Here is a 23,737-nt window from a genome sequence, read left to right on the forward strand (position 1 = left end):
AAATAAGCTTATATTCTCATGAACACATCAAGAAAGTGCATTTACTAAGCTGTAATGAATTTGTAAGCAAAGTTTTATTTTTCATTCGAATATGAATGATACAATACAAAGTAATCATATTTCTGTAAATAATCCATTTAAAAATGGTGTCAAAATTAAAATCTAATGAAATTAGTAAAGTGGCGGCACCTGTGTCATAATTCTAAACAATCAAAATTATCGTATGTGGATAATTTTGACAAATAGTTTAATATTATATATAATATTATATATAATATAAATAATATAATATTAATATATAATATTAAATATAATATTATATATAATATTATATCACTACGTAAACTGGCGCTGTACTTAGATTTAAAACAGCTTCTTCATTTCTCTACAGGCGGTGCTACTGTAATGTAAATACTGTACCTTAAAGAAGGCTTCATGCATTTAGTATAAATCAAATTTAATTATAATTGTGTAGTTCTACAAGAAGATTGATGAATGATACAATACAAAGCAATCGTATTTCTGTAAATAATCCATTTAAAAATGGTGTCAAAATTAAAATCTAATGAAATTAGTAAAGTGGCGGCACCTGTGTCATAACTCTAAACAATCAGAATTATCGTATGTGGATAATTTTGACAAATAGTTTAATATTATATATAATATTATATATAATATATATAATATAAAATTAATATATAATATTAAATATAATATTATATACAATATTATATCACTACGTGAACTGGCGCTGTACTTAGTTTAAAACAGCTTCTTTATTTTTCTACAGGCGGCGCTACTGTAATGTAAATACTGTACCTTAAAGAGGGCTTCACGCATTTAGTATAAATCAAATTATTTAATTACATTTGTGTAGTTCTACAAGAAGATCAGTATTGTGAAAAGATGTCTACAGCAGAGGAAGATTTTCTCAAGTCGTTAGACAGTTGCCGTCTCTACAAAGAACGTTGTGAACGCAATCGTCAAAAAGCATTGCTTTTAAGAAGTTCAAAAATTGTATCGCATCCTTACTCCAAAAGGTAAATAATATATTTTACATAAATTTTGATTTATAGAAGTTCTGCACAAAAATTTTAAATATTGTGATATATGTCATTTAAAGAGAGAATGGAAATTCAAATAATAAAAAAACTAAAGTACAAGACCAACAGATTAAACTCAGTGGTGGTGGCTTTCTCATAGAGGAAGATGATGATTTGGAAGATGAGATGGTAAATTACATAATTAACAACTATGCAATAAGGTTAAGACTATTAAGAGACTAATCTGTTTTTATTACAGTTGAAAATAACAGAACCACCTGCCCCGATTATAAGTAATTTACCTCATTGCGAAGAATGCCAAAATGAGTTTAAAGATTCATATTTATTACAAAAGTTTGATTTATCTGTATGCGATAAATGCAGGTGATATCACTGTTCGAGTTATCTTTCTTTACCAGATTAAATAAATTCAAGTAAATTGATTTACTCGATTTTACAGAGATCCTAAGGGAAAACATACTTTCATCACAAAAACAGAGGCCAAGCAAGAATATCTATTGAAGGATTGTGATTTTGATGGGCGAGAGCCTATATTAAAATATATCACAAAAAAGAATCCCCATAATTCGCATTGGGGTGAAATGAAATTGTATTTACAATTACAAGTAGAGCAGAGAGCACTACAAGTTTGGGGTTCTGAAGACAAATTGTTAGAAGAGAAGGAAACCCGGGATACTAAGCGAGAAGGAACAAAAATTAAAAAATTTAATAAAAAGGTATAAAACATATGTAGAACTTTAATATTATTCTTGTGTTAAAATTATGAAATATTACTCTATCTCAAATATTTCTTAGCTAATAAAGAATCGTTCCTTTCGATAGATTAAACAATTGCGGATGCAAGTTAGAAGTTCGATGTACGATAAAACATCGAAAGCTTCTCATGTTCACGAATTTGGAGGAGATACATACAATGAAGAAGATGATACGTATACACATACATGTATCACTTGCGGCTATGAAGAAACTTTCGAAAAAATGTGAATTTTAATTCTATTGTAGGTTTTAGTGAAAATATTTCATTAAGCCGTGTTATATTATAGTATTTGCTTCCTTATTTGCATGCAGATATTGAAAGAAACTCAAAATTTGTGATTTTTTTTAAATCATTAATTTATTATATATTTTTCTTATCGTCCTTTTTTTTTAAATACTTTTTTCCATTGGAATTGAATGCGTTTGTACTGAAATAAAATTTTGTACATTATAATACGTTTACATTTTTAACGATCTTGTCTAGCTTTTAGATTACTGAAATATTCGCAAATAAACAACATAATTCGATCTATTTATTTGCAATGCAATACCATAATTTTGTATATATTCCTCTATTTCTAGAGAACATTCATCGGTTTGATTGTACTCAATATACTACTGTACTGTCCTTGATTACATTATCTCTTACTGTTACATTATGACGGTCTGTCCAATTAAATTACTATATCTACAAATTAATATTGCACTATGTAAACATATGATCCTGTACGTAAAAATAATCCTCGCACAAATCGCTAATTTCATACAACCATTATGTTAATTGTGTAGTTCTTTTGCAAAAAATAAGTGTACGCATTTCATTGCATTCAAGACTTCTATGCTTTATCTGCAACGTAAGTCTCTCGTGTAATATATTCGAAGTACTTTTATAGTTTAGTATCTATATCACTGTGTTTCCGTTAAGATTCTTGACGTTATTCTCGTTTCTCTTTAGCCCTGTCTCTCTCTCTCTCTCTCTCTGTCTTTTTGGTACATACATACATACATACATACATATATATATGTATATATTTTCTTCCACGTACATAAACGAAACATTATTTCTTTGGAATATTACGCTGAAGCAGTTGTACGACGTCACGTACGTAGATTCTACTGCAAGATCGAACCGGAACCAGTTTATGTACGATTAAGGCTAAGACTTGTCTAAGAACTTCTTACAAACATTTTGTACAGGCTGCATTATTGGCACAGTCAATGTATCTCCCACTTTAGTCTGAGGAACAGTCAATGCGTTCGACACCATAGTAGTTGATCTGAAACAGGTGATTAACGTCATTAAAATTATTTATTATCGGAAAAAACATATTGTCACCTCTGTTCTGTATTATGATACATATTCCAGATTTACTCAGAGATGTATACCATAGTAACAGAGAGAAAGTGTATTTCTTCTTATCCTTACCTGTTGTGCCTGAGATGGCTTTTGACTAAATGACCGGCTGTCAGTGCAGCCATGAGTGACAATTCACCAGCGAGTACTGTAGCGCATACGATTCTAGCTAATCTGCTGGCGTTCTCACCAGGTTGATTAGCGTTGGCTCCTTTAACTCCTAACATAGCTAAACACGCCCCTTGTGCCGGAAGACCGGTCCCACCTCCAACGGTGCCTATTTCTATGCTTGGCATTGTGCAAGATACGTATAGGTCTGTACCGTCGGCTCCCCAGGGTTCCATCAAGGTCATACAATTGCTACTACCAACATTCTGTGCTGGATCTTGACCGGTGGCTATGTAAATCGCGGTAACAATGTTCGCAGCGTGGGCATTGAAACCGCCTACGCTGCCAGCTATGGCAGAACCGATCATGTTCTTGCTTATATTCACATCGACCAAAGCATGGACCGAAGTTTTGAGAACGTTAGTGACCACGTCAGCGGGTACAATCGCCTCGCAGACCACACTCTTGCCTCTGCCTTGGATCCAATTGACAGCAGCGGGTTTCTTGTCGGCACAGAAGTTGCCACTTAACGATAAGATCTCCATATCGGGGAAATATTCCTTGACGGTATGCAGTGACTTCTCCGTGCCCTTGGACAGCATGTTCATCCCCATGGCGTCGCCGGTGATTGCCACAAATCGAACGAACAAGTGTCTACCAGCGATACGTATGTGGATCTTGGACAATCTTGCGAATCTACTAGTTAAATCGAAATGATCCTTCATTTTTTGAAAATTTTCTGAGTCCTGCATCCAGGCCATCGCCTCGCTGGCTCTAACGATATTCGGGAACCTAACGACTGGCCCCCTAGTCATTCCGTCGGCCACCACACGACTCGTTACACCACATTTTAAGAGCGCTCTGCTACCTCGATTGGTGGATGCTACCAGGCATCCCTCGGTAGTCGCCATCGGCACGTGGTAGAACTTACCGTCGATTAACAACGGGCCAGCAATACCGAGCGGCATCGGCACGTACCCTATAACATTTTCACAACACGAGCCTAACACTTTCGAGTAGTCGTATTCCGTGTACGGAAGATCCACTAAGTCTTCCACGAACTTTCCAGCCTCCGCAATTATCAGTCGTCTGATCTTCACGCCGCGCTCCATATCCCCAACGGCTTTCTCCAGCTGATAAGCAGCTATGTGCTTCTGTTTCACTAGCTGGATCACTTCCTCATCCGTGAGCGCACTTGCTCCAAGCTGCAAACACGAAAGAGAATGAGACATTTGACCTTGGCACGTTTAATATTTTCAAAAAACGAAACAATGCTTTTGCCGAATCACAATACACTTCCGTCTATCGAGATCGACCGGCTAATAACAGCCATAACTACCTCGGACTTGTATATTTCAAGACATTCCTCTATGGGTCTAGGAACCGTTGACTGCGGTGACGAGCTTTTACTGCTGGACAAATCGACGCTTGACTGTCTGCTGTCGGTTTGCACCTCTTTGTCGATGAATTCCAACTGCGATTCATTTTCTACCTCGATCCATCCACCGCCAACCCCGGACAAAGGAAAAATAGTGGATCGTATCGTGGGATGAGATTCTCCGAACCGTTGACGCAACGAAACGTCCATAGCAGCGGTATCTACGAGTTCCGTGTACTCGGTCTCAGCCTTCTCTTCGGTGTCGTCCTCCTCCTTGAACCTCAACTGCTTCGCGATGTCGCCCTTGTCCTCGAAGAAGATGAACTTGATCGCCAGCGCGAGTAGCAATATCAATATGATAATGTTGTCCGCGCTGACCGACAGCCAGTTCATCAAGTACGCCTTAACTTCAGTCTGGCTCTCCGTCTTGTTGTAAGCGTTCGCTACGATACGAGAATTCGTGGGTGAAACCTTGCCTTCCACCGAGTGGTCGTTTTCATCGTTCTTAAAAGGCCAGCGGCTGCAACACACCAGAGCATTACATTTTAACTGCCAGTATTTATGCGATTCTCCAAACTTATGAATTACATGCATAAGTGCAAGCGACATTGATCTTTAACGCTGATTCAATGGAAATTAATTCTAATGTCGACGGCCACGCGAATACTTGCGAGAAAAGTTGCACCAGATCTTCGTCGGTAATAATGATAAAAAGCGCGACATAAAGAAACTTAAGCTATGTTATATGTGCATTATAGATGGGCCGGTCTTAAAATTAAGAAAATTATAGAGCTCGTTATACGTGTTAATCATATATAAGAAATCTCGCGACGAGTCCTTCCGTATTTTGTACTAAATGCTGTCCTCTCCGATCACGGAACTATTTCGACAGAGTAGTTAGTCCTCGGATACAATGCAAAGGAATCAATAATTACCGACATTCTTAACCAGCCACCGCCGAGCAATACACTGCTTCCTAACATAGCGTCCAAAGGGTTAAGGAGTCCAAACCCCTCCGCGATGCTATCTCCATTCTTGGAAATTCATTGTCCATGAATTAAACATACAGCTGTATTACTATGTAAAAAGTTGAACCTGACCCGCGGATGTTGGGCACAAGAAAATCGTCAAACAAGAAGTCGACAAATTCGTGAAAAAAAAGAAAAGAAAAAGCATAGACGTAGGTAGGGGCAGATAAGAGATAACATTTTGTCGCTTCCCCCTTCCAGGAGGCCGCGTACGAATGTCGGTATCTGATGTACAAAATAACGAATCCGTCTCAGTTGGCAACCCAGCACGTGCACGCTCGGCGAACAAGAGAATTATAGCCGGACAATATATGCTACCTGTTAGCATGTACCACAAATAGGCCAGCGATCATGATCAACTTGACGCGTTCCACTACCGGATTTGGCTTTTGATCCTCCTCGTTCAATGGATGAATCATGAAGATCTTGTCAGGGCTCAAAGGCTTCATGCTATTCGTCCCGCGGGACAGCTGAAAAATTATGGTGATGTGAGATTGTTGCGCTAAAATGCGACGCTCTCGGCTTACAGGCTGCTAATCTTAACCCTTGGTTTGTACAATGACATTTTGGTCTCGAAATTTCAAAGAGGAACAAATATTTGATACGTAACACGTGAAACTATATCTTACGCAGAAAGATCGGTTTCTCTTTTTTTTGTAAATTGTAAAGTTGTCTAACTAAGGATTAAGAGATGCTAGATCAGCCGAAGATACGAGGCCGCTCACAGTAATCGTCCTCCTCGCAGTTACATTACATTAGTTGCTTTATCGAATGTGCCGTTTTAAGCAGCAACGAGTGCGTAAGCTAGGGTTCGCATGATAATAACGGGGATTACCTCAAGGATGAGCGACAGACAGGCAGGATAGAAGGTCATAAAAACGATATAATTAACGAGGACTCCGAGGCAGGCGAAGCCGCACAGGATTTCCAGTCTTCTGACGCCAGACAGAGACCCTATACTGATTAGCAGAGTTTCCACCAACGTGTCCAAAGTTATGGTCGGTCCTAGGAGGGACATGCCGCGAGCGATGTTTGCTCGCACCTCCTCCTGGCTTCTGGAGCTCAATGCCAACTGGGCTAATATCGCGGCCTTGGAGAGATCGATGATGAGCAGGAAGAAGAACAACGCGTCCCTGAAAAAAAACGAGGAATCACTGTTTACGCGCAACGGGGACGAAAGGGAAAGCGGAGCTAATCGAATGACATAACATACTTCAAGTCCGAGATATCGCTGCGTCCAAAATTGACTACGCTGGACGTGAACACAACGCTGGAGAACACGGTGAACAGGCCTGCGATACCTAAACGAACAAAGCAATCGAAAGTTAATTCGGATACTCGCGCGCGCATTCGCGTGCAAGAGTATAACAAAGATTGTTTGCTTATGCGGCACCGCGTACCAGAAGTCCGCGGAATTTTTAGCAATTAGATTTCATGCAGACGACGCGACCGTCGAAATGTCGTCGCCTGTTACCGCGACGACGAAACGCTGTCGCTTTCTATGGAACTTTCACTGACACTGAAAGCTTTCACGCATGCCGCGAGAAAATCCGGCTATAGAAATAACGCCGAGCCGCGCAGGATCGTTGCAGGCACGTGGAACGCGTCGATCTTGATCCAGCCGGTGATTTTAGGATCCAACGATTCGGGGCGTGTGCTCACCTAAAATGTACTTGGAGCCCAGCTTCTGCAGATTTCGGAACTGATGGTAGGTGAAGAGTATCGCGAGACATCGTATTATCGTCATTACTATAATATCGGCTGCGTTCAGATCCTGGCAACACCGAGTAGACATCATTACAGATTTATTAAGGATTCGATCGAATGATAACAACAGGATGCGTCGAACGAATCTCTCCACGATATGCTGTTGCAGTCGGATCCGCGATCCCTGAACCATCGTAAACGTCTTAACCCATTTACTGCCGCGCAAATTTAGCGCGTCTTGCCCTGGGTGCCACGGTATTATTTTAAAGAGAATACGATATAATATTACAATGGCATTTACAGTATTTGTTTTGATAATCAATATGTTGCCATCAATATGGTGCCACGGTTTTATTTTAAAGAAAACACGAAGTTTTACAAAATATAATAATATTAAGTTACCGATATAATATTGCAATGGCATTTACAGAATCTTTTTTTTGATAATCAATATGTTGCCATCAATATGGTGCCACGGTTTTATTTTAAAGAAAAAAAAAACACGAAGTTTTACAAAATATAATAATATTAAGTTACCGATACAATATTTTGCAATGGCATTTACAGTATTTTTTTTTTATTGACAATCAATATGTTCTCTACACTATATACATTTTTCATTCATCCTTTCTAATAGTTCCTAACTCAAATAGCCGTTTGTAGCCAATCTAAACTTGCAGCACCCACTACGAGATATCTCATAGCTGGCAGTTTTTGGTAGAGACGCTTACTACGAGATATCTCGTAGTTGGCAATCAATGGGTTAACGCGTCGCGGAGAGACTCTTTTCAACATCCTGCAAAATCGTGTAACATAATCCAGCTTACGTCCGAATTACATCTACCGGCCCGACAGTGCGAAGTCACTGGCAGAGCCTCGTCCCGTGGCTGTCCATTTCCGGTCTCCATGTTCAGGATGCATGCCGTTAGGGTGAAAGTGGACACGATCACCTCCAGGGGATGCCCGGCGCAAAACCGGCCGTGGATTTCGAACCAATGTTTCAGCATGATTCTTGTACACGTTCTCCTTCTCGGTAACTATTTACAATCTGCAACATCCGATCGTTGAATAGTTCACTCTGCAAACAATCCGTTCGCTCGTGTAATTTAACTCTTTGCGGACGAGTGTCGGCAAATAGCCGCCCAAGTCTTTTTACCGTTTTTTTTTTTTTATTAATTTATTAACACCGTGCCGTCCGGTGGCACCACGCTGGTGCCATGCAAAAACTATCTGTTGTATGCCGGTGGTACCACATTGGTGCCATTTTAAAAAACTGAAATAACATTTGCACTATATTTCTTGGGTGTTGAAAGGCAGCAAACTAACTATATAGCATTGTGCTTATTTAACGAAGAATTAAGTACGAAAATTCTTGGATGATTTATCTTAATTTCAGGAATTTATATTACCGCCATCTTCGAAATTTTTGTTAAAATCTAAAATTCAAACAAAAGTGCCATGCAAAAACTATCCATTGTATGCCGGTGGTTCCGCTTTGGTGCCATTTTAAAAAACTAACTATAGCATTGCGCTGGTTTAACTAAGAATTAAGTGCGAAAATTCTTGGACGACATATCTTAATTTTAGAAATTTACGTTACCGTCATCTTCGACATTTTTTTCTTTTAATCTAAAATTTCCAAACTACTATGCCGGCGTCAAACAAAAGAATCATATCTAAGATCTGCGGACGGCATAGTGTTAATTATTAATATAAATTTATTAATTTAACCGTAGGTTCAGAACGAATTTCAGTTTGACGAGTCAGCCATTCTGTGTTCGCTACCAGGGAAACCAGCGAAGTTTTCCACATATTTATAATCTTATAATAATATAATTATATCTTATAACATTTTTATTTTATATCCAATACCTGTCGTCCATAGCGACGGCAATACCCGTCGCGCGGCTTGGTCCGCAAAGGGTTAACCGTTTTCAAAGATCAATGAATTTCTTTTCGTACGGTTACTACCAGCACGCTATACAAAAATACTATTAGCAAGTTTCCGGTTGGTTCCCCATCTAGGACATCTTCGATTCCCCTTGTGTGGTATGCAGAACGCTTTCATTCGTATCTTAAACGAGATGAAACCGAGAGTGGTCTCGGAATCGGTGAACTTGAAAGAAGCAACGATCGTCGGATATATTCGAAATGGTGAAATCGACAGGGAAAACTTGCCGGTTCGCTTCGTTTACACTTGGGAGACTGGAGACGAGGGTGCCTGGGTGCGGGCCAAGAGGCGAGAGAAGACGAAGAGGTCTCTTCTGGGTTTGGGGAAAGCGCGAGAGGGACCGGTTATTGCGGCACGATGCCTCGGCCGTGTATCAATAATGCTCCACATAGGCATAATACCTTCGATTGTGCAATACGATCCGACACGTGGCCACGCCAACCGACGGTTTCCTTCGATGAAATTCTAAATTCCGTTTTTACCGGACTTCGCAGCTGGAGAGGCGGCCGAAGAGGTGACCGGACAGATTAGAATCAGAGAGACTCCGTGGATCAGTTATTCAAAAAATTCTATCGCTAAAAATAGCGACGTTCCTAAATACAGTAATGTCTCCCTCACTGACGCTCAGATTGTCCACGAAAATGGATAATTTGGGAAGAGGAGACTCGATTATTCGAGCCTTGCGGCTTGTTTTTATAATCATGGACAATTTATAACTATAAAAATAAACCGCGAGGCTCGAATAATCGTATCTCCCCTTCCCAAATTGTCCAATCTTCTGCACAATCTAAGTGTCAATTACGGAGAATTTATTGTAATGTTTCCTTTACTGACGCTCAGATTGTGCACTAGAATGTATAATTTGGGAAAAGGAGACGCGATTATTCGAGCCTTGCGGCTTGTTTTTATAATCATGGACAATTTATAACTATAAAAATAAACCGTGAGGCTCGAATAATCGTATCTCCACTTCCCAAATTGTCCATTTCTGTGGTCAATCTGGGCGTCAATTAGAGACATTACTGTAAGTGAAAGAGTTTTGGAAGCCCGTCGGAGGCCATCGTCGCACCGCCAGACGAATCCTAGCGGATTCGCATGATCCTTGAGACTCGAATTTATTTTCGAACGCACTTCTTCCTTTCTTAATCGACTCGATACAACTTGTCGGCTTAAATTAGGCACGATGGAAACTCGATTCGAAATAAACTCGAGCACACAGAGTCGACGGCGGCACGAGGCTTAACGAACGGCGGGCATTTAGATTGAAATCGGCAGATTCTGCGGAATCAAATCTTCCAGAAGCGATCAGACGAACGTTTACTTGGTACGCGTGACAGCATCAACGCGAATCCGCGAAAACCGAGCTAATTGAACGGCGGATAGTTGTAAGAATGAAATGTCTGCCAAGGTCGGTAACTTTCCAAGAGTCAGCGAGAACTTTTGTACAATCGACTGACCACTGACCTCTTCTCCCATTGAATGGTACTGGCGCTGAAAGCGCATCCACCTCCACATCCATTATTTTCGCGGTTCTGCATTGTCATTTAAATAAAGTTGAGCGTCGAACGTTTCCGGAAACCCGGCGAATCTCCCTCGCGAATAGATCGCACGCCGATAAACTTACCAGTCAACCGAGAGATACAACGAAAAACGTTTCGAGCCACGAAACCCATGGAGAACCGATTTCCAGAGTGTCAGGACTTCGTAATCGTGAACCGACGATTCTGAGATACTGAATTCGGTCGGGGGGGAATACTCAAGCGTCATACAACGTTTCCGGAAACCCGGCGAATCTCCCTTGCGAATACAGTAATGTCTCCCTAACTGACGCTCAGATTCTGCAGAAAAATGGCGAATTTGGGAAGAGGAGATACGATTATTCGAGCCTCGCGGTTTATTTTCATAGTTATAATTTGTCCACGATCATAAAAATGAGCCGCGAGGCTCGAATAATCGTGTCTTCTCTTCCCAAATTGTCCATTTTAGTGGACAATCCGAGCGTCAATTAGAGAGACATTACTCTACAATAAATTCTCCATGATTGACTCTTAGATTGTGCAGAAGATTGGACAATTTGGGAAGAGGAGATACGATTATTCGAGCCTCGCGGTTTATTTTCATAGTTATAATTTGTCCACGATCATAAAAATGAGCCGCGAGGCTCGAATAATCGTGTCTTCTCTTCCCAAATTGTCCATTTTAGTGGACAATCCGAGCGTCAATTAGAGAGACATTACTCTACAATAAATTCTCCATGATTGACTCTTAGATTGTGCAGAAGATTGGACAATTTGGGAAGAGGAGATACGATTATTCGAGCCTCGCGGTTTATTTTCATAGTTATAATTTGTCCACGATCATAAAAATGAGCCGCGAGGCTCGAATAATCGTGTCTTCTCTTCCCAAATTGTCCATTTTAGTGGACAATCCGAGCGTCAATTAGAGAGACATTACTCTACAATAAATTCTCCATGATTGACTCTTAGATTGTGCAGAAGATTGGACAATTTGGGAAGAGGAGATACGATTATTCGAGCCTCGCGGTTTATTTTCATAGTTATAAATTGTCCACAATTATATAAAAATGAGCCGCGAGGCTCGAATAATCGTGTCTCCTCTTCCCAAATTGTCCATTTTAGTGGACAATCCGAGCGTCAATTACAGAGACATTACTCTACAATAAATTCTCCGCGATTGACACTTAGATTGTGCAGAAGATTGGACAATTTGGGAAGAGGAGATACGATTATTCGAGCCTCGCGGTTTATTTTCATAGTTATAAATTGTCCACAATTATATAAAAATGAGCCGCGAGGCTCGAATAATCGTGTCCCCTCTTCCCAAATTGTCCATTTTAGTGGACAATCCGAGCGTCAATTAGAGAGACATTACTATAGATCGCACGCCGATAAACTTACAGTCAACCGAGAGATACGACGAAAAGCGTTTCGAGCCACGAAACCCATGGAGAACCGATTTCCAGGGTGTCAGGACTTCGTAATCGCAAACCGACGATTCTGAGATACTGAATTCGGTCGGGGGGAACACTCGGGCGTCATACTCTGCCCAACGTTCGTACGTGGTTTCTGCGATGCGCGATCTCGAAAGCTGGTCACGATTGAAAATAAATTATCGCCGCGATGTATATTTGTTGTGCAAATGCTCGGCTAGAATTCCCCAGAATCTCCACGTCGCTGCGGACCCAGAATACAGTAATGTTTCCCTTACCGACGCTCAGATTATCCACTAAAATGGATAATTTGGGAAGAGGAGATACGATTGTTCGAGCCTTGTAGCCCGTTTTTATAATTGTTGAGAATCAGTGACCATAAAAGCGACCCTAAAAGCTCGAATATTCGTATCTCCCCTTCCCAAATTGCCCATTTTCTTGGACAATCGGAGCGTCAATTAGAGAGACATTACTGTAAATTAATGTTTTCCTTACTGACGCCCATATTATTCATTAAAATGGATAATTTGAGAAGAGGAGATGCGATTATTCGAGCGTTGCGACTCGTTTTTATAATCGTGGACAATTTATAAGTATAAAAATAAACCGCAAGGCTCGAATAATCGTATCTCCTCTTCCGAAATTGTCCATTTTTGTGCGCAATCCGGGCGTCAATTAGAGAGACATTACTGTAATCCCCTCCGGAGCCGTGAAACGGTGCCGCGATCTTCGATTGTTGCTCGGCAAAAAGAGTGAAAATTAAGGAATCGTGAAAGCCGCGGGAGCAATTTGAATCTTCGTCGAATAGCTAGAAAGTATGGTCGGACGCACAACGAACGATGAAATACTGTGCCACGATGATAATCGCGCATAAGGTACATGCTTTTTTCGATCGTGCCGATTTCGATCCACGCGACGACCTCGTTTTCGTCGGGACACCGTTCTTTTTTTTCTCCTAATCGATCCGAAGAAGATATTTTCGTCCATTTTTGACCAATCGCCGGCTTTCGTCGGTATTAACACTTAAACGACCGCTCGCGAGATTTCTCGTGCTGAAACGTATGAGACCGGCGACCAGACTTGTTTTTATCTCTCCATTTTTGTTAAATTATCTGATCTAACGGTAGCTGCTAAGTATTATAAACTATTCGATAACCTATCCATATTTCAGAGTTTAATGCGTATATAAATCATGAACTTTCGTATTCACGTAATAAATTCAATTTAAAGAATATTAAATTCCGTCGAATAATGTCAAGAAGGAATACTAATTTGCGTAACGAAACGGATTCTCTGGAGTGTCGCGCAGACGATTTGTCCGATATATCGAGCGATATACTTATTCCGAAGATAGTGTGTACGATAGCACTAATTTGGAAAATTTTGAAAGGCGTGCCCGAAATAATGATAATGACGACGAGATTATTGCGCGCAAACGTGAAGCTATATGCAATTAAACGTAAGTTCGAACGAGTCCGAACAATCGGAAGAATGAAGATGATCGGATAAAGAAGAACAGAACCATAAATCTAGAAGCTTTTCAAGGCAATTTTGGAGTATAAATTTAAATCTAGAAGCTTTTCATGGCAATTTTGGAGTAGAAATTTAAATCTAGAAGCTTCTCAAGGCAATTTTGGAGTATAAATTTAAATCTAGAAGCTTTTCATGGCAATTTTGGAGTATAAATTTAAATCTAGAAGCTTTTCATGGCAATTTTGGAGTATAAATTTAAATCTAGAAGCTTTTCATGGCAATTTTGGGGTACAAATTTAAATCTAGGAGCTTTTCAAGGCAATTTTGGAATAGAAATTTAAATCTAGAAGCTTTTCAAGGCAATTTTGGAGTATAAATTTAAATCTAGAAGCTTTTCATGGCAATTTTGGGGTACAAATTTAAATCTAGGAGCTTTTCAAGGCAATTTTGGAGTAGAAATTTAAATCTAGAAGCTTTTCAAGGCAATTTTGGAGTAGAAATTTAAATCTAGAAGCTTTTCATGGCAATTTTGGAGTAGAAATTTAAATCTAGAAGCTTTTCAAGGCAATTTTGGAGTAGAAATTTAAATCTAGAAGCTTTTCAAGGCAATTTTGGAGTATAAATTTAAATCTAGAAGCTTTTCATGGCAATTTTGTGGTACAAATTTAACCAGAAGACGCTCAAAGCATACCGCAATGCTTTTGCTGCACTGTTTCTGGTCTTGGGAGTAAACTTATGGGAAATAATATGCGGTCATCTAAGTGTTATACTCTTGAACGAGTTGTCCGGAATTGGGCCATTCGCTTCCTCCTCGACGAATGTGCCTTGGTTCGCGTTTCGATTCGTTTCCCGGTTCTTCAGGTAAAATCTTCTTCTTGTAAAATCTTTGGCGAGTCTTTGTCATTTGATTAGACAACGATTCGAATAATCCGTAATAACTAACGCGAATGGCGTACAACAAAGTCCAACGAGTGTACTGAATACATACGATTAGGTAAGTGTGTCATTGTTTTTTTTTTCGGCGCGGAATTTCATAGTACGTACGTATGTAGTTTGCATATTCTTGTATCGTTCGAAAGTTTCGCGCGAAGATGAATAAGAATGTTCATTGGAAACACTTGCCGCGTTCGACGCGGGAAAACCAAGATCGAGCGGAATTCAAATAACCGAGGCCAGCTTCCTACTGGCTAGGGTAATTGGAAGATAAAACCGTAATCAAAGATAACTTTGAGAACGGAAAAATTCGCAAGGACATTTCATTGTACAAACAAAAGCAGTGAAAAATTATTCCGTGACGATCGGACAGTCGACTGCGCAATGCCGATGTAACTATCGGCAAAATTAACGAATGTGTATTCGCAATTAAAAATTATCAAAAAATTTATCAAAAACCAGAATTAATTATATATATATATATATATATATATATATATATATATATAGAGAGAGAGAGAGACAGTATAAAATGTAAAATCTGTGCATGGATTAGCAGAGGCGATTGAATCAAAGGGGCGCGATAACGTCGTCGCCTAAACTAATCGCGAGATTAATTACGTCTTAAAGAATATGTATAGCAGCAATAAAATGCGATCGGCGTACCTTGCACGGTTGCACGGAGCAGAAGTCGGTGAAACTGTTGACGTACAGTGCGCGAGCACGTGGCCACGACGAACGAAAAAAAAAGAAGCACTTCTTGAGGAAACCCTCCTCGATCGTTTACATGGCGACGATGAAAAAAAACTGCATCTCTCGCGGCAAAAGAAAAGAAAGGAATGTTCTTACGCGACGTTGGAACCGTTACCTTTCTTTTTTTTTCAAACGAACAAGACAATTGGTTCTACAACACGGCCCGATCGCGATTCGATACCTACGGCTATCGGAGGCACGACAACAATTGAAAAAAAAAAGTATGACGAAGAGATACCGACAGCACGGCGCTCGCCAACTAACGAAACTGCGCTTGCACGCGGCGGGGCCGATCGACCCTTCAAAACGATCGTCTTTTTTCGCTCCCGCTCGGCAGTCCTCGCTTCTCCGCATTTCTGCGCGCTCTTTCACCGATCCCGACCACGTGGGTTCTCGATCGTCTGCAACCCTATCGATCGGGAACACGAATTTACGGATCGTCGTGTCGCCGGCGCGAGATCAATATTCGCATCGATGATGGAATCGAGCATCTTAAATGTTATCGTTGCCAGCGAAAGAGCAAACTTGACGCGCTATCCTTGAATCTCCGTGCCTGGATCACGTGTTTTTTCGAGCCGAGATAAAATTATAATAAAAATTCCATTAAACGCGCACAGAGATTTCGCTGTTCAAGGATTCTTCGAAGTTCCTTTGTCCGTGCACAGGTTGCAAGCCGGACGAGCTTGTTTCGATGAAATTTCGCGATTAAATCGAACGGAGATAGAGAAAGAGAGATCGATGTTATTAGGTTGACAAGGATGAAATTTGTAGTTGATAATATTGCCAACTTCAACCATTTATTATCTGACATCGGCTTAATATTTTACCGTTCTGTTTTTTTTTTGTTGGGAAGTTACAAATCTCGCTTGTTTAATGAAATTATTTTAAGCTCTAAAAAATATTGAAAACTTTTTTAAAAATTAATTTTGTTGAACACGGAACGGTCGAAAATTCGCGCTATTATGAAGTATGAGCTCTTACGTGGAACTACGAAATAGACGCGTGAAACATTAATAGTGTATTTGGCTCTAGTGTAACTAAACAGCAGACAGTATCAAATTGGTTCGCCAAATTTCGTACAGGTTATTTTGACCTCAACAATGAGCCACGCGTTTGCTCAGAATCAAAGGTTATCACACCTGTCTAGCGCAGGTGAGATCCGTTATGACTTTATGAAACCTGGCTCGCCGATCACAGCAGAAATATACTGCAACCAACTGGACGAAATGATGCAAAAACTTAAAGAAAAACAACCTAGATATTGGTCAACAAATCAACTCCCATCTTATTGCATGATAACGTTAGATTACACACTGCACAAATGACTGTGGCAAAACTACAGGAATTGGAGTTGGAACTTCTTCATCATCCTCCATACTCATCAGACCTAGCCCCCACTGTCTATCGCTTCTTCCACAATTTGAACAATTTTTTAATAGGAAAACAATTTAATTCCGACAATGCTGTAAAACTGGTCTGCCAGGAATTCATTGACTCTCGTCCGCCAGGGTTTTATATCACCGGCTTGAACAACCTGCCGCTTAAATGGCAAAACTGCATAGACAATGTGGGTGCATACTTTGATAAATAAAATAATTCCTAATGTTTGTAAGCTATGAAGCAACTTTGCCTTCCTTTCTACGAATTTCATACTTGACGACCTGCAGCGTTTCGCAAACTATTGACCGGTGATCTACGATAGATCCGCGAGAATCGAAGGATCCATTTGGCTCGACGTACGATCCGCGAACGAGCGGTCGCGTTTCCATTTTCCGGTGTTCGAAACTTCGCCCGTGGATCAGTTTTTTTGACGAATCGATCGCCATACTTGCGATTATAACATTGTAATGCGATATTGTTATTATCATTAACATTGTAATGATAAACATTGTAATCTGAATCTCTACAGAATCCGTTGATCCTGAGATTATGTTCGATGTAATTGAATATTGTTGATCGTCGAGTCGAATGTTGTAAGACGATTTTCACGCTTCGGCAAGGTAGTCGCTTTGAATTTCCGCCGACGTTTAGTGTCAAAATACTCGAACGCAAAGAACGATTCATTGTTGAGAGTCGAGTGGCGTGAAGCGGCGCGCAAACACTTTGCGGCTGCGTTTTCGCTGTGCCGCGATTGCTGCTTAAATCGAACGCGGTTCGGCGGCTTCCGGTCGCGCGACACTAACGGGAAAACTGCGACGGCGAAAGCACGTTTCACGATTTTCCGATGTTCTCCGTTGACAATATATCCGTTCTCTGTCGCCGATGGTGCACGATCTAATAGGTGAACACCGAGTAACGGCGAACCGTTAGACGCATTGGCAATAGCAGCTTTCGCAACTTGCGCGTAGCTAGGAGAACAGGAATGCAGTTAAACGGCGCGTCGCAAGATGCTTTTCGATTTCCGACCAATTCGAAAGTCGCACAATAACACGACCCAGTTCCGCGGGAAGCGACGGACCCGGGTTTCGGAAACGTTGCGATAGCCTGAAAAACTTCCGGAAATCAACCACGTTCGTGTGTCTTCGCTCGCTACGTTGTTCGCTCGATTCGTACGCAAACAGAACCGCTAATGGATTTACATAGGGTGTTCTCGGAAAGAAGGACAGTCACCTTTTTTCAAGGTGAAAAGCTGCAGCCACGGTAACGATAATAAATACTAGCGCGAGCAAACAGCACTCTTGACTTTCATTTATTTTTCTATGCTCCCGAAGATCCGTTCTTACGAAAATCAAAGTTCCACCGAATTTCTTCTTCGCGAGCCTCTGGCTTCGCAGAAGCTTTTCTATCCTCGGTCGTCAGAGGGTTTCGCGCTTTCTTCTCAGGTCCTATACAAAGTGTCCCAAAAATGGAAATGGCGGGTTCCTCGGATCATTTGATGCAACTTCTTCCTTTACAAAAATGTTCTCCGACGCACCGTTAACGAGTTATTAACGAAAAACAGTGACCAATAAGAATCGAGTACGGCTGACGCGAGGCGGCCCAGCCAATCAGCGCACGAAGCCCAGTTCCGCTCATTGGCTCGGTCGCCTCGGGCTAGCTGAGCTGGGATTCGACCGCCTCGACCGCTGGCGCCGTTGGCTCGGCCGCCTCGCGCCAGCTAAGCTCGCCTCTCATTGGTCACTGTTTTTCGTTAATAACTCGTTCATGGTGCCTCGGAGAAAATTTTTGTAAAGGAAAAAGTTGCTTCAAATGACCCGAGGAACCCGCCACTTTCGGATTGCGAGACATTTTTGGGACACCCTGTACTACGGGACTTTGGCTGAAACTTTGTTTGTAATAAATAGATATGGACGATTATTATTATTGGTTTAAGGAACTACACTCGGCCCCCCACCTCGACGGCCGTGGGTTAAGAACTAAATTAAGAACGTCAGTTTATTTGCGCCGCGGAAGATCTCGCGTCGAAACTCCAGAGCGGAACAATTACAGAATTCGGTGGTATACATGAAACCGGCCGTAGTCACATTTCGTCGGAATCGCGTTGGCAGCTGGCTTCTACGGTAAAACTTCCCGGAACTATTTAAAATTCAGGGGAACCTTGCAAATTCGATTCGGGGAAGTTCTTGAAACCATAATTGTCCGCGAGTTCGGTGTTCAGTCCACGGGTTACGTGATCTTAATCACGATCGATCGTTAGGGCAAGCCTCTCGTGTTCCGTGTTTTCACGAACACGCCGGCGAATATTAATATCGAAAATACGTCACGCGGTCTAGACAAATTACGGTTTCCATAATCGGTTGCCGATATTCATTAGGCCCTGGGATAAATCTCTATAGCAAAAAGTTGCTTAGGTTTCGTAATATCTGCTTTTCAGTACATACTAGGTTCTTTAAAAAAACATAACTCTTCTTCCACTGGAACACAAGGTTGCAATAAATGACGAACGGATATGATTTATACATCGTAATAAACATGTGCTTAAATTAATACGAGTATCGCAGACTCTGGAGCAAACGAGGAAACATGGATAACATCTTCTCGTCGATCTTAACGTGTATTTATCGATTTTATAGTTTGGAAATCATTTCTATCCTGGTGAGAGAAATTGAAAATGCAGCTACGGAGTTGCGTGGACCAAAATGGCAGCGGCGATGATTACAGGCGAACGGGTATTCAATCCTTTTAGGACAACGTGATTCAGTTTGAAGATTAAAATTACTTCGCCTGTTCTTCTCAATGAGAAAATGTGATGAACGTGTGATGATGTGATCGCTAGTCAGGGAAACGGAATTCCTCGTTATTAACTTATAAATAGTTGCTCGGATTGTTATCGCTTTTGTAAGAATAATTTGAAGTCCATACGGAACACGGTACGCATGACTTTATAAACGCAAAGTATTTGCGCGGTTTCTCTCGAGAAACGCGACCGGCATACTCATTCACCGTGTCCGTTCAATGTGCATGGAAATCCTGAATCGACACGTACAAAATCCTACGACGGCTCGAAATTAATTATCTCCTAACATCTATGACCCAATGGTCCACGAGAGACACGGATATTTATCGCTTGCATGCGCTGCTAAAAAAATACACATCGAGCTGTTTAACATTGTTCCATATTCCGATCGCATTTTTTTACATCTACTCCACTATCTCTAAAAACGTGTTAAATATTTTATATAGACATATGTATGAGATCCTTACTATTGCGCACGTTTAAACTTGTACATTTAAATTGTATTAGAGTAATTGTATTAAATGTAATTATCTATTCAAGACCTAAGTAGTTTTCTACATAATTTGCCGTTGAAATTATACTTTCAAATAGTAAACAAATTCTACCTCAGTATTTTCGTTGTTTTTTAATGCTGAGGATAAGCAATCACCGAAATGTGAGTTAGAATGTCCTACATATTGTACACATATACATATGTATAACTAAAACATAATCTGTTTCATAAAAAACGAACTTTTAAATATTTCCTGTATTTAAATGATCCGATGCAAATGTTGAGTTCCGGGATAAAGTTATGATTACGGGATCGATCAGTCTTATTCTTAAGCAACAAAATTGATTTCGAGAAATGAAAGAAGTTATGCAAACACTATACATAAGCATAACCTACGAAGAGTGAAAATGCCGAGATTGTAAACGTACCGTAAAACTTATCCGAAGGAAACTAAGAAACGCTTCTGATAGAAATCATCCTATAGAGATCTGCATGTCAGCCAATTTGTATTTGTTTTTTCTATCACAATTTCACGTTTTAATTAACATTTTACACACTGTTTCCATTGACAGCATACTCAATGATACTCGAGCATACTGCACTTCTGCACTCTCTAATGCTCTCTAATGCGAATTCAACGACATCTGGGGTATTCCGCGCGAACTATATTCTTAATTCGAACTATCTGCGAGATGATACGAACTGATAACATCAATTAATTATGTATCATGTAACAATTATATTTCTCACGATGTAAATCACTCAGCATATTAATTACGAATAATATATATATATCTATTAAATACATTTTTATGTATTGCATAATTTATACCATATTATAGATTTTTAGTATCTACGCAAGTGCATATTACTGAGCGTACTTTGTGTATATACATATATTTTGCAAATTCATGGATATAGTTTGCATATTTACTACATATTGTCAGTAAATAGTTGTTGTAAATATTGTGTCAGTAGTCAATGTTATTATTACATAGAAAAAATGCCACATGTTGTGTGGCAATGCGTAGTTCATTCTTATGTATCTTTCATATCTTTATTTCAATGTTACAGGCAAGAAATTTCCACTTTGTTACAATTCCTCTACTTTGCATATAGCTATTTCATGTCACATATCTTTTTCTTTCATTCACTTTATATTGTATAATAATTAAAATACATATATTTTTCATAAAGAAATCTTATTTATCGTTGTACTTAATTATTTTATTTAATTATAAGAAATATTCAAATCAAATATTTCGCTGTGATCCCCAGCTGTTCTGATGACTGTTTTAATGGAATAAGGGTCTATTTTGCTGGAAATTGTCAGGATGAGCTATTAAATACAGTACAAACAGGTATAACTTTAAACAGAGTTATCTCAGAAAATTAGAAATGTATCATAAATTGTTATTCAAGATTCACATTCAATTACAATCTATTATTCGAATTACTTATATCCATTTTTTGTTCTTAAATTTGAAATGATATCGTAATAACTTAAAATACCCACTTGTTCTTTTCATTTCAGTTTGATTTTTGTGTATCACTGGAATGTCTTGCATGATTCATCATAGATTCTACTCTATTAGCGGTTTCTCTTACAACATCGGATATTTCATCCGGTAGATGATCTAAGGTAGGAATATGTGCAGACAATCTTTTATACACAGAATCTCTATTACTATCCTTCTTATGCCTACGCTGTTCTTCATACTTTAATTGTTGCTTGAAGAATATTGCACTTTTGATGAATTCCAAGGTATTTTCAAAGCTTTTTCCAGCACCGTGCATTGTTTTAACAGCACTAACAGCATATTCCACATCATAGCATCTACCTAAAAGTTGTTGTTGGAGAGCCAATACTTCTACACGCTTCTCCACCATTGGAGGTAACGCTTTTCTCACGTGTTCTTGAAGTCTATAGAATGCAAGAGACGGTTCATTTGCAACTATGTGCATGTTCTCAGAAATTCGTTCGGTCGCTGTAAAAGAAATGGAGAATATTTTAGTAACTAATGTAACAATAGAAGGTAAAAACATTTTAGCTGAGAATACTATAACCTTTTTTGACCCTTGTTTCTAGCTCTTGATCCGATTGATAGACTTTCGCAGCCATTGTTCAGATATTCGTATTAATCGTGTTAATGATAATGTAAGTATATTAATGATAAATTCATGTTGACAAGTCTTCAGTGTTAACAAGACTACTGTAAACACTCGGTGACAGATCGATTTGTTTTGGCCGCCATTTTCTTAAATACTTGTTACCGGAAGTCAACCATTCACACAACGGTGTGTTCCTTCATCGAGACGTGGCAGCAAAGTGTGTGCTGTTGGCACTTCTCTCAAATGTATTTTCTAGTTCTTCTTATGGTGTGATTGTTTCGCTGTCGTAAGTGACACGAGTTCCGACGTAAAGCAAGGTAAAAGCTGATAAAACCGACAAATTATTCAATGAAAATCTATCTAAATCCAACGTTTCGATTGTAGAATTTCAAATGAGATTTTACAAGATATTTGTCAAGCAAATTCGAATTTATGTTCAATGTGTTTAAGTGATAAATCAAGAAAATACTTCTCCGAATGAGATAAAGTAGTATTTTTTAGCGAATAAAGTGTGCACGATTTCACTTGTCCCACTATAATACGTACTTTTCTTTGAAATAAAGCGATCAACTTATTAACTTATTTAAATATTTTAGCATGAAGTGGCACATAGCATTTGCAGCATTTGCTGCTTTAATCCTGACCATACACGCCGAAGAAGAAGAAGAAGCTGCAAGATTGTTAGTATCGAAGCAGCTACTTAACAAATACCTCGTCGAGAATATGGACATTGTGATCAAGGTTATTATCAAAATATGTTTTTTAAACTCTTGTTTATATATAGTATAACCTCTATTTATATCTTCATGTATATCATTTGTTTAAAGTACACAGTACATAATGTTGGAAACTCTGCTGCATTGGAAGTAGAAATTACAGACAACTCTTTCCATCCCGATCATTTTACTCATGTGAGTGGGGAATTGAATGCTAGAATAGACCGTGTTCCACCTTACACGAATGTCAGCCACACTGTTGTTGTAAGGCCACGTAAATATGGATATTTCAACTTCACATCTGCGGAGATTTTGTATAAAACTAAGGAAGATGCACCCAGATTACAATTTGCTTTGAGCAGTGAACCTGGCGAAGCAATAATTGTATCTTTCAGAGATTATGATAAACAATTTTCTTCTCATGTGGTAAGTAATTATATAGTTTTTATTAAATATAAATATTTTTCTGAATATAATTATAAAATTGAAAAACTTTTTTCCAGATTGATTGGGCTGCATTTGCTGTGATGACATTACCTTCGTTGGCTAGTCCCTTTATGCTATGGTATTCTAGTAAAAGTAAATATGAAAAGTTATTAAAAACATCAAAAAAGCATTAATTATGTAGATTCCTATTAAGTTATTCGAAGGAGGTTGCTTTTTCACACATTTGTAAGAAAAACCAGACTGTTCCATCTTGTACATCTAATTTTATAATAAATATTATCTCTAAAGAAATATAACACCAGTGTTCAAATCAGATTTGTGATTATTTATAAACCAT

General features: G+C 39.4%; 4 protein-coding genes across 7 annotated transcripts; 2 read left to right on the top strand and 2 right to left on the bottom strand.

Moving 5' to 3' along the window:
• Window positions 1–789: 789 nt before the first annotated feature.
• On the top strand, window positions 790–2,519 carry Xpac (DNA repair protein complementing XP-A cells homolog Xpac). The gene is made up of 5 exons (XM_033485629.2): window positions 790–1,040; window positions 1,124–1,232; window positions 1,303–1,427; window positions 1,504–1,780; window positions 1,887–2,519. The coding sequence occupies exons 1-5, from the start codon at window positions 907–909 to the stop codon at window positions 2,046–2,048; spliced, it is 807 nt and encodes a 268-aa protein (XP_033341520.1). The 5' UTR covers window positions 790–906; the 3' UTR covers window positions 2,049–2,519.
• On the bottom strand, window positions 2,153–20,707 carry Hmgcr (HMG coenzyme A reductase). Of its 2 annotated transcripts, none has more exons than XM_076523487.1 (9): window positions 20,554–20,707; window positions 8,223–8,443; window positions 7,351–7,462; window positions 6,902–6,989; window positions 6,524–6,821; window positions 6,007–6,158; window positions 4,622–5,180; window positions 3,247–4,487; window positions 2,153–3,097 (listed from the first exon to the last, which is right to left on the bottom strand). In XM_076523487.1, the coding sequence occupies exons 2-9, from the start codon at window positions 8,400–8,402 to the stop codon at window positions 2,977–2,979; spliced, it is 2,751 nt and encodes a 916-aa protein (XP_076379602.1). In that variant the 5' UTR covers window positions 8,403–8,443; window positions 20,554–20,707; the 3' UTR covers window positions 2,153–2,976. The 2 variants fall into 2 exon arrangements, with proteins under 2 accessions (XP_076379602.1, XP_076379603.1); XM_076523488.1 differs by lacking the exon at window positions 20,554–20,707 and adding an exon at window positions 15,369–15,672.
• Window positions 20,708–21,156: 449 nt separating this feature from the next.
• On the bottom strand, window positions 21,157–22,404 carry LOC117229256 (BLOC-1-related complex subunit 8 homolog). Of its 2 annotated transcripts, XM_033485634.2 has the most exons (3): window positions 22,193–22,404; window positions 21,642–22,113; window positions 21,157–21,464 (listed from the first exon to the last, which is right to left on the bottom strand). In XM_033485634.2, the coding sequence occupies exons 1-2, from the start codon at window positions 22,245–22,247 to the stop codon at window positions 21,656–21,658; spliced, it is 513 nt and encodes a 170-aa protein (XP_033341525.1). In that variant the 5' UTR covers window positions 22,248–22,404; the 3' UTR covers window positions 21,157–21,464; window positions 21,642–21,655. The 2 variants fall into 2 exon arrangements, with proteins under 2 accessions (XP_033341525.1, XP_033341524.1); XM_033485633.2 differs by having other exon boundaries at window positions 21,157–22,113; window positions 22,193–22,403.
• Window position 22,405: 1 nt separating this feature from the next.
• On the top strand, window positions 22,406–23,713 carry SsRbeta (signal sequence receptor beta). Of its 2 annotated transcripts, none has more exons than XM_033485631.2 (4): window positions 22,406–22,554; window positions 22,834–22,978; window positions 23,065–23,379; window positions 23,457–23,713. In XM_033485631.2, exons 2-4 carry the CDS (start codon window positions 22,835–22,837, stop codon window positions 23,571–23,573), a joined length of 576 nt encoding a protein of 191 aa, XP_033341522.1. In that variant the 5' UTR covers window positions 22,406–22,554; window position 22,834; the 3' UTR covers window positions 23,574–23,713. The 2 variants fall into 2 exon arrangements, with proteins under 2 accessions (XP_033341522.1, XP_033341523.1); XM_033485632.2 differs by lacking the exon at window positions 22,406–22,554 and adding an exon at window positions 22,604–22,746.
• The last annotated feature ends 24 nt before the right edge of the window (window positions 23,714–23,737 follow it).

This window comes from Megalopta genalis, chromosome 7, assembly GCF_051020955.1.
Source record: "Megalopta genalis isolate 19385.01 chromosome 7, iyMegGena1_principal, whole genome shotgun sequence".
Taxonomy (NCBI): Eukaryota; Metazoa; Arthropoda; class Insecta; order Hymenoptera; family Halictidae; genus Megalopta; species Megalopta genalis.

What these genes read in the sequence shown, in the direction of transcription:
- SsRbeta (XM_033485631.2), top strand. Translation starts at nt 22,835, where the DNA reads ATGAAGTGGCACATAGCATTTGCAGCATTTGCTGCTTTAATCCTGACC. An exon ending in ATATGGACATTGTGATCAAG is followed by an intron (nt 22,979 to 23,064) that starts GTTATTATCAAA and finishes ATTTGTTTAAAG; the next exon opens with TACACAGTACATAATGTTGG. An exon ending in AACAATTTTCTTCTCATGTG is followed by an intron (nt 23,380 to 23,456) that starts GTAAGTAATTAT and finishes ACTTTTTTCCAG; the next exon opens with ATTGATTGGGCTGCATTTGC.
- LOC117229256 (XM_033485634.2), bottom strand. Translation starts at nt 22,247, where the DNA reads ATGGCTGCGAAAGTCTATCAATCGGATCAAGAGCTAGAAACAAGGGTC. An exon ending in AGAAACAAGGGTCAAAAAAG is followed by an intron (nt 22,114 to 22,192) that starts GTTATAGTATTC and finishes TTTCTTTTACAG; the next exon opens with CGACCGAACGAATTTCTGAG.
- Xpac (XM_033485629.2), top strand. Translation starts at nt 907, where the DNA reads ATGTCTACAGCAGAGGAAGATTTTCTCAAGTCGTTAGACAGTTGCCGT. An exon ending in TCGCATCCTTACTCCAAAAG is followed by an intron (nt 1,041 to 1,123) that starts GTAAATAATATA and finishes TGTCATTTAAAG; the next exon opens with AGAGAATGGAAATTCAAATA. An exon ending in ATGATTTGGAAGATGAGATG is followed by an intron (nt 1,233 to 1,302) that starts GTAAATTACATA and finishes TTTTTATTACAG; the next exon opens with TTGAAAATAACAGAACCACC.
- Hmgcr (XM_076523487.1), bottom strand. Translation starts at nt 8,402, where the DNA reads ATGCTGAAACATTGGTTCGAAATCCACGGCCGGTTTTGCGCCGGGCAT. An exon ending in CCGGTAGATGTAATTCGGAC is followed by an intron (nt 7,463 to 8,222) that starts GTAAGCTGGATT and finishes CGGTGTTGCCAG; the next exon opens with GATCTGAACGCAGCCGATAT. An exon ending in GGGCTCCAAGTACATTTTAG is followed by an intron (nt 6,990 to 7,350) that starts GTGAGCACACGC and finishes TTGTTCGTTTAG; the next exon opens with GTATCGCAGGCCTGTTCACC.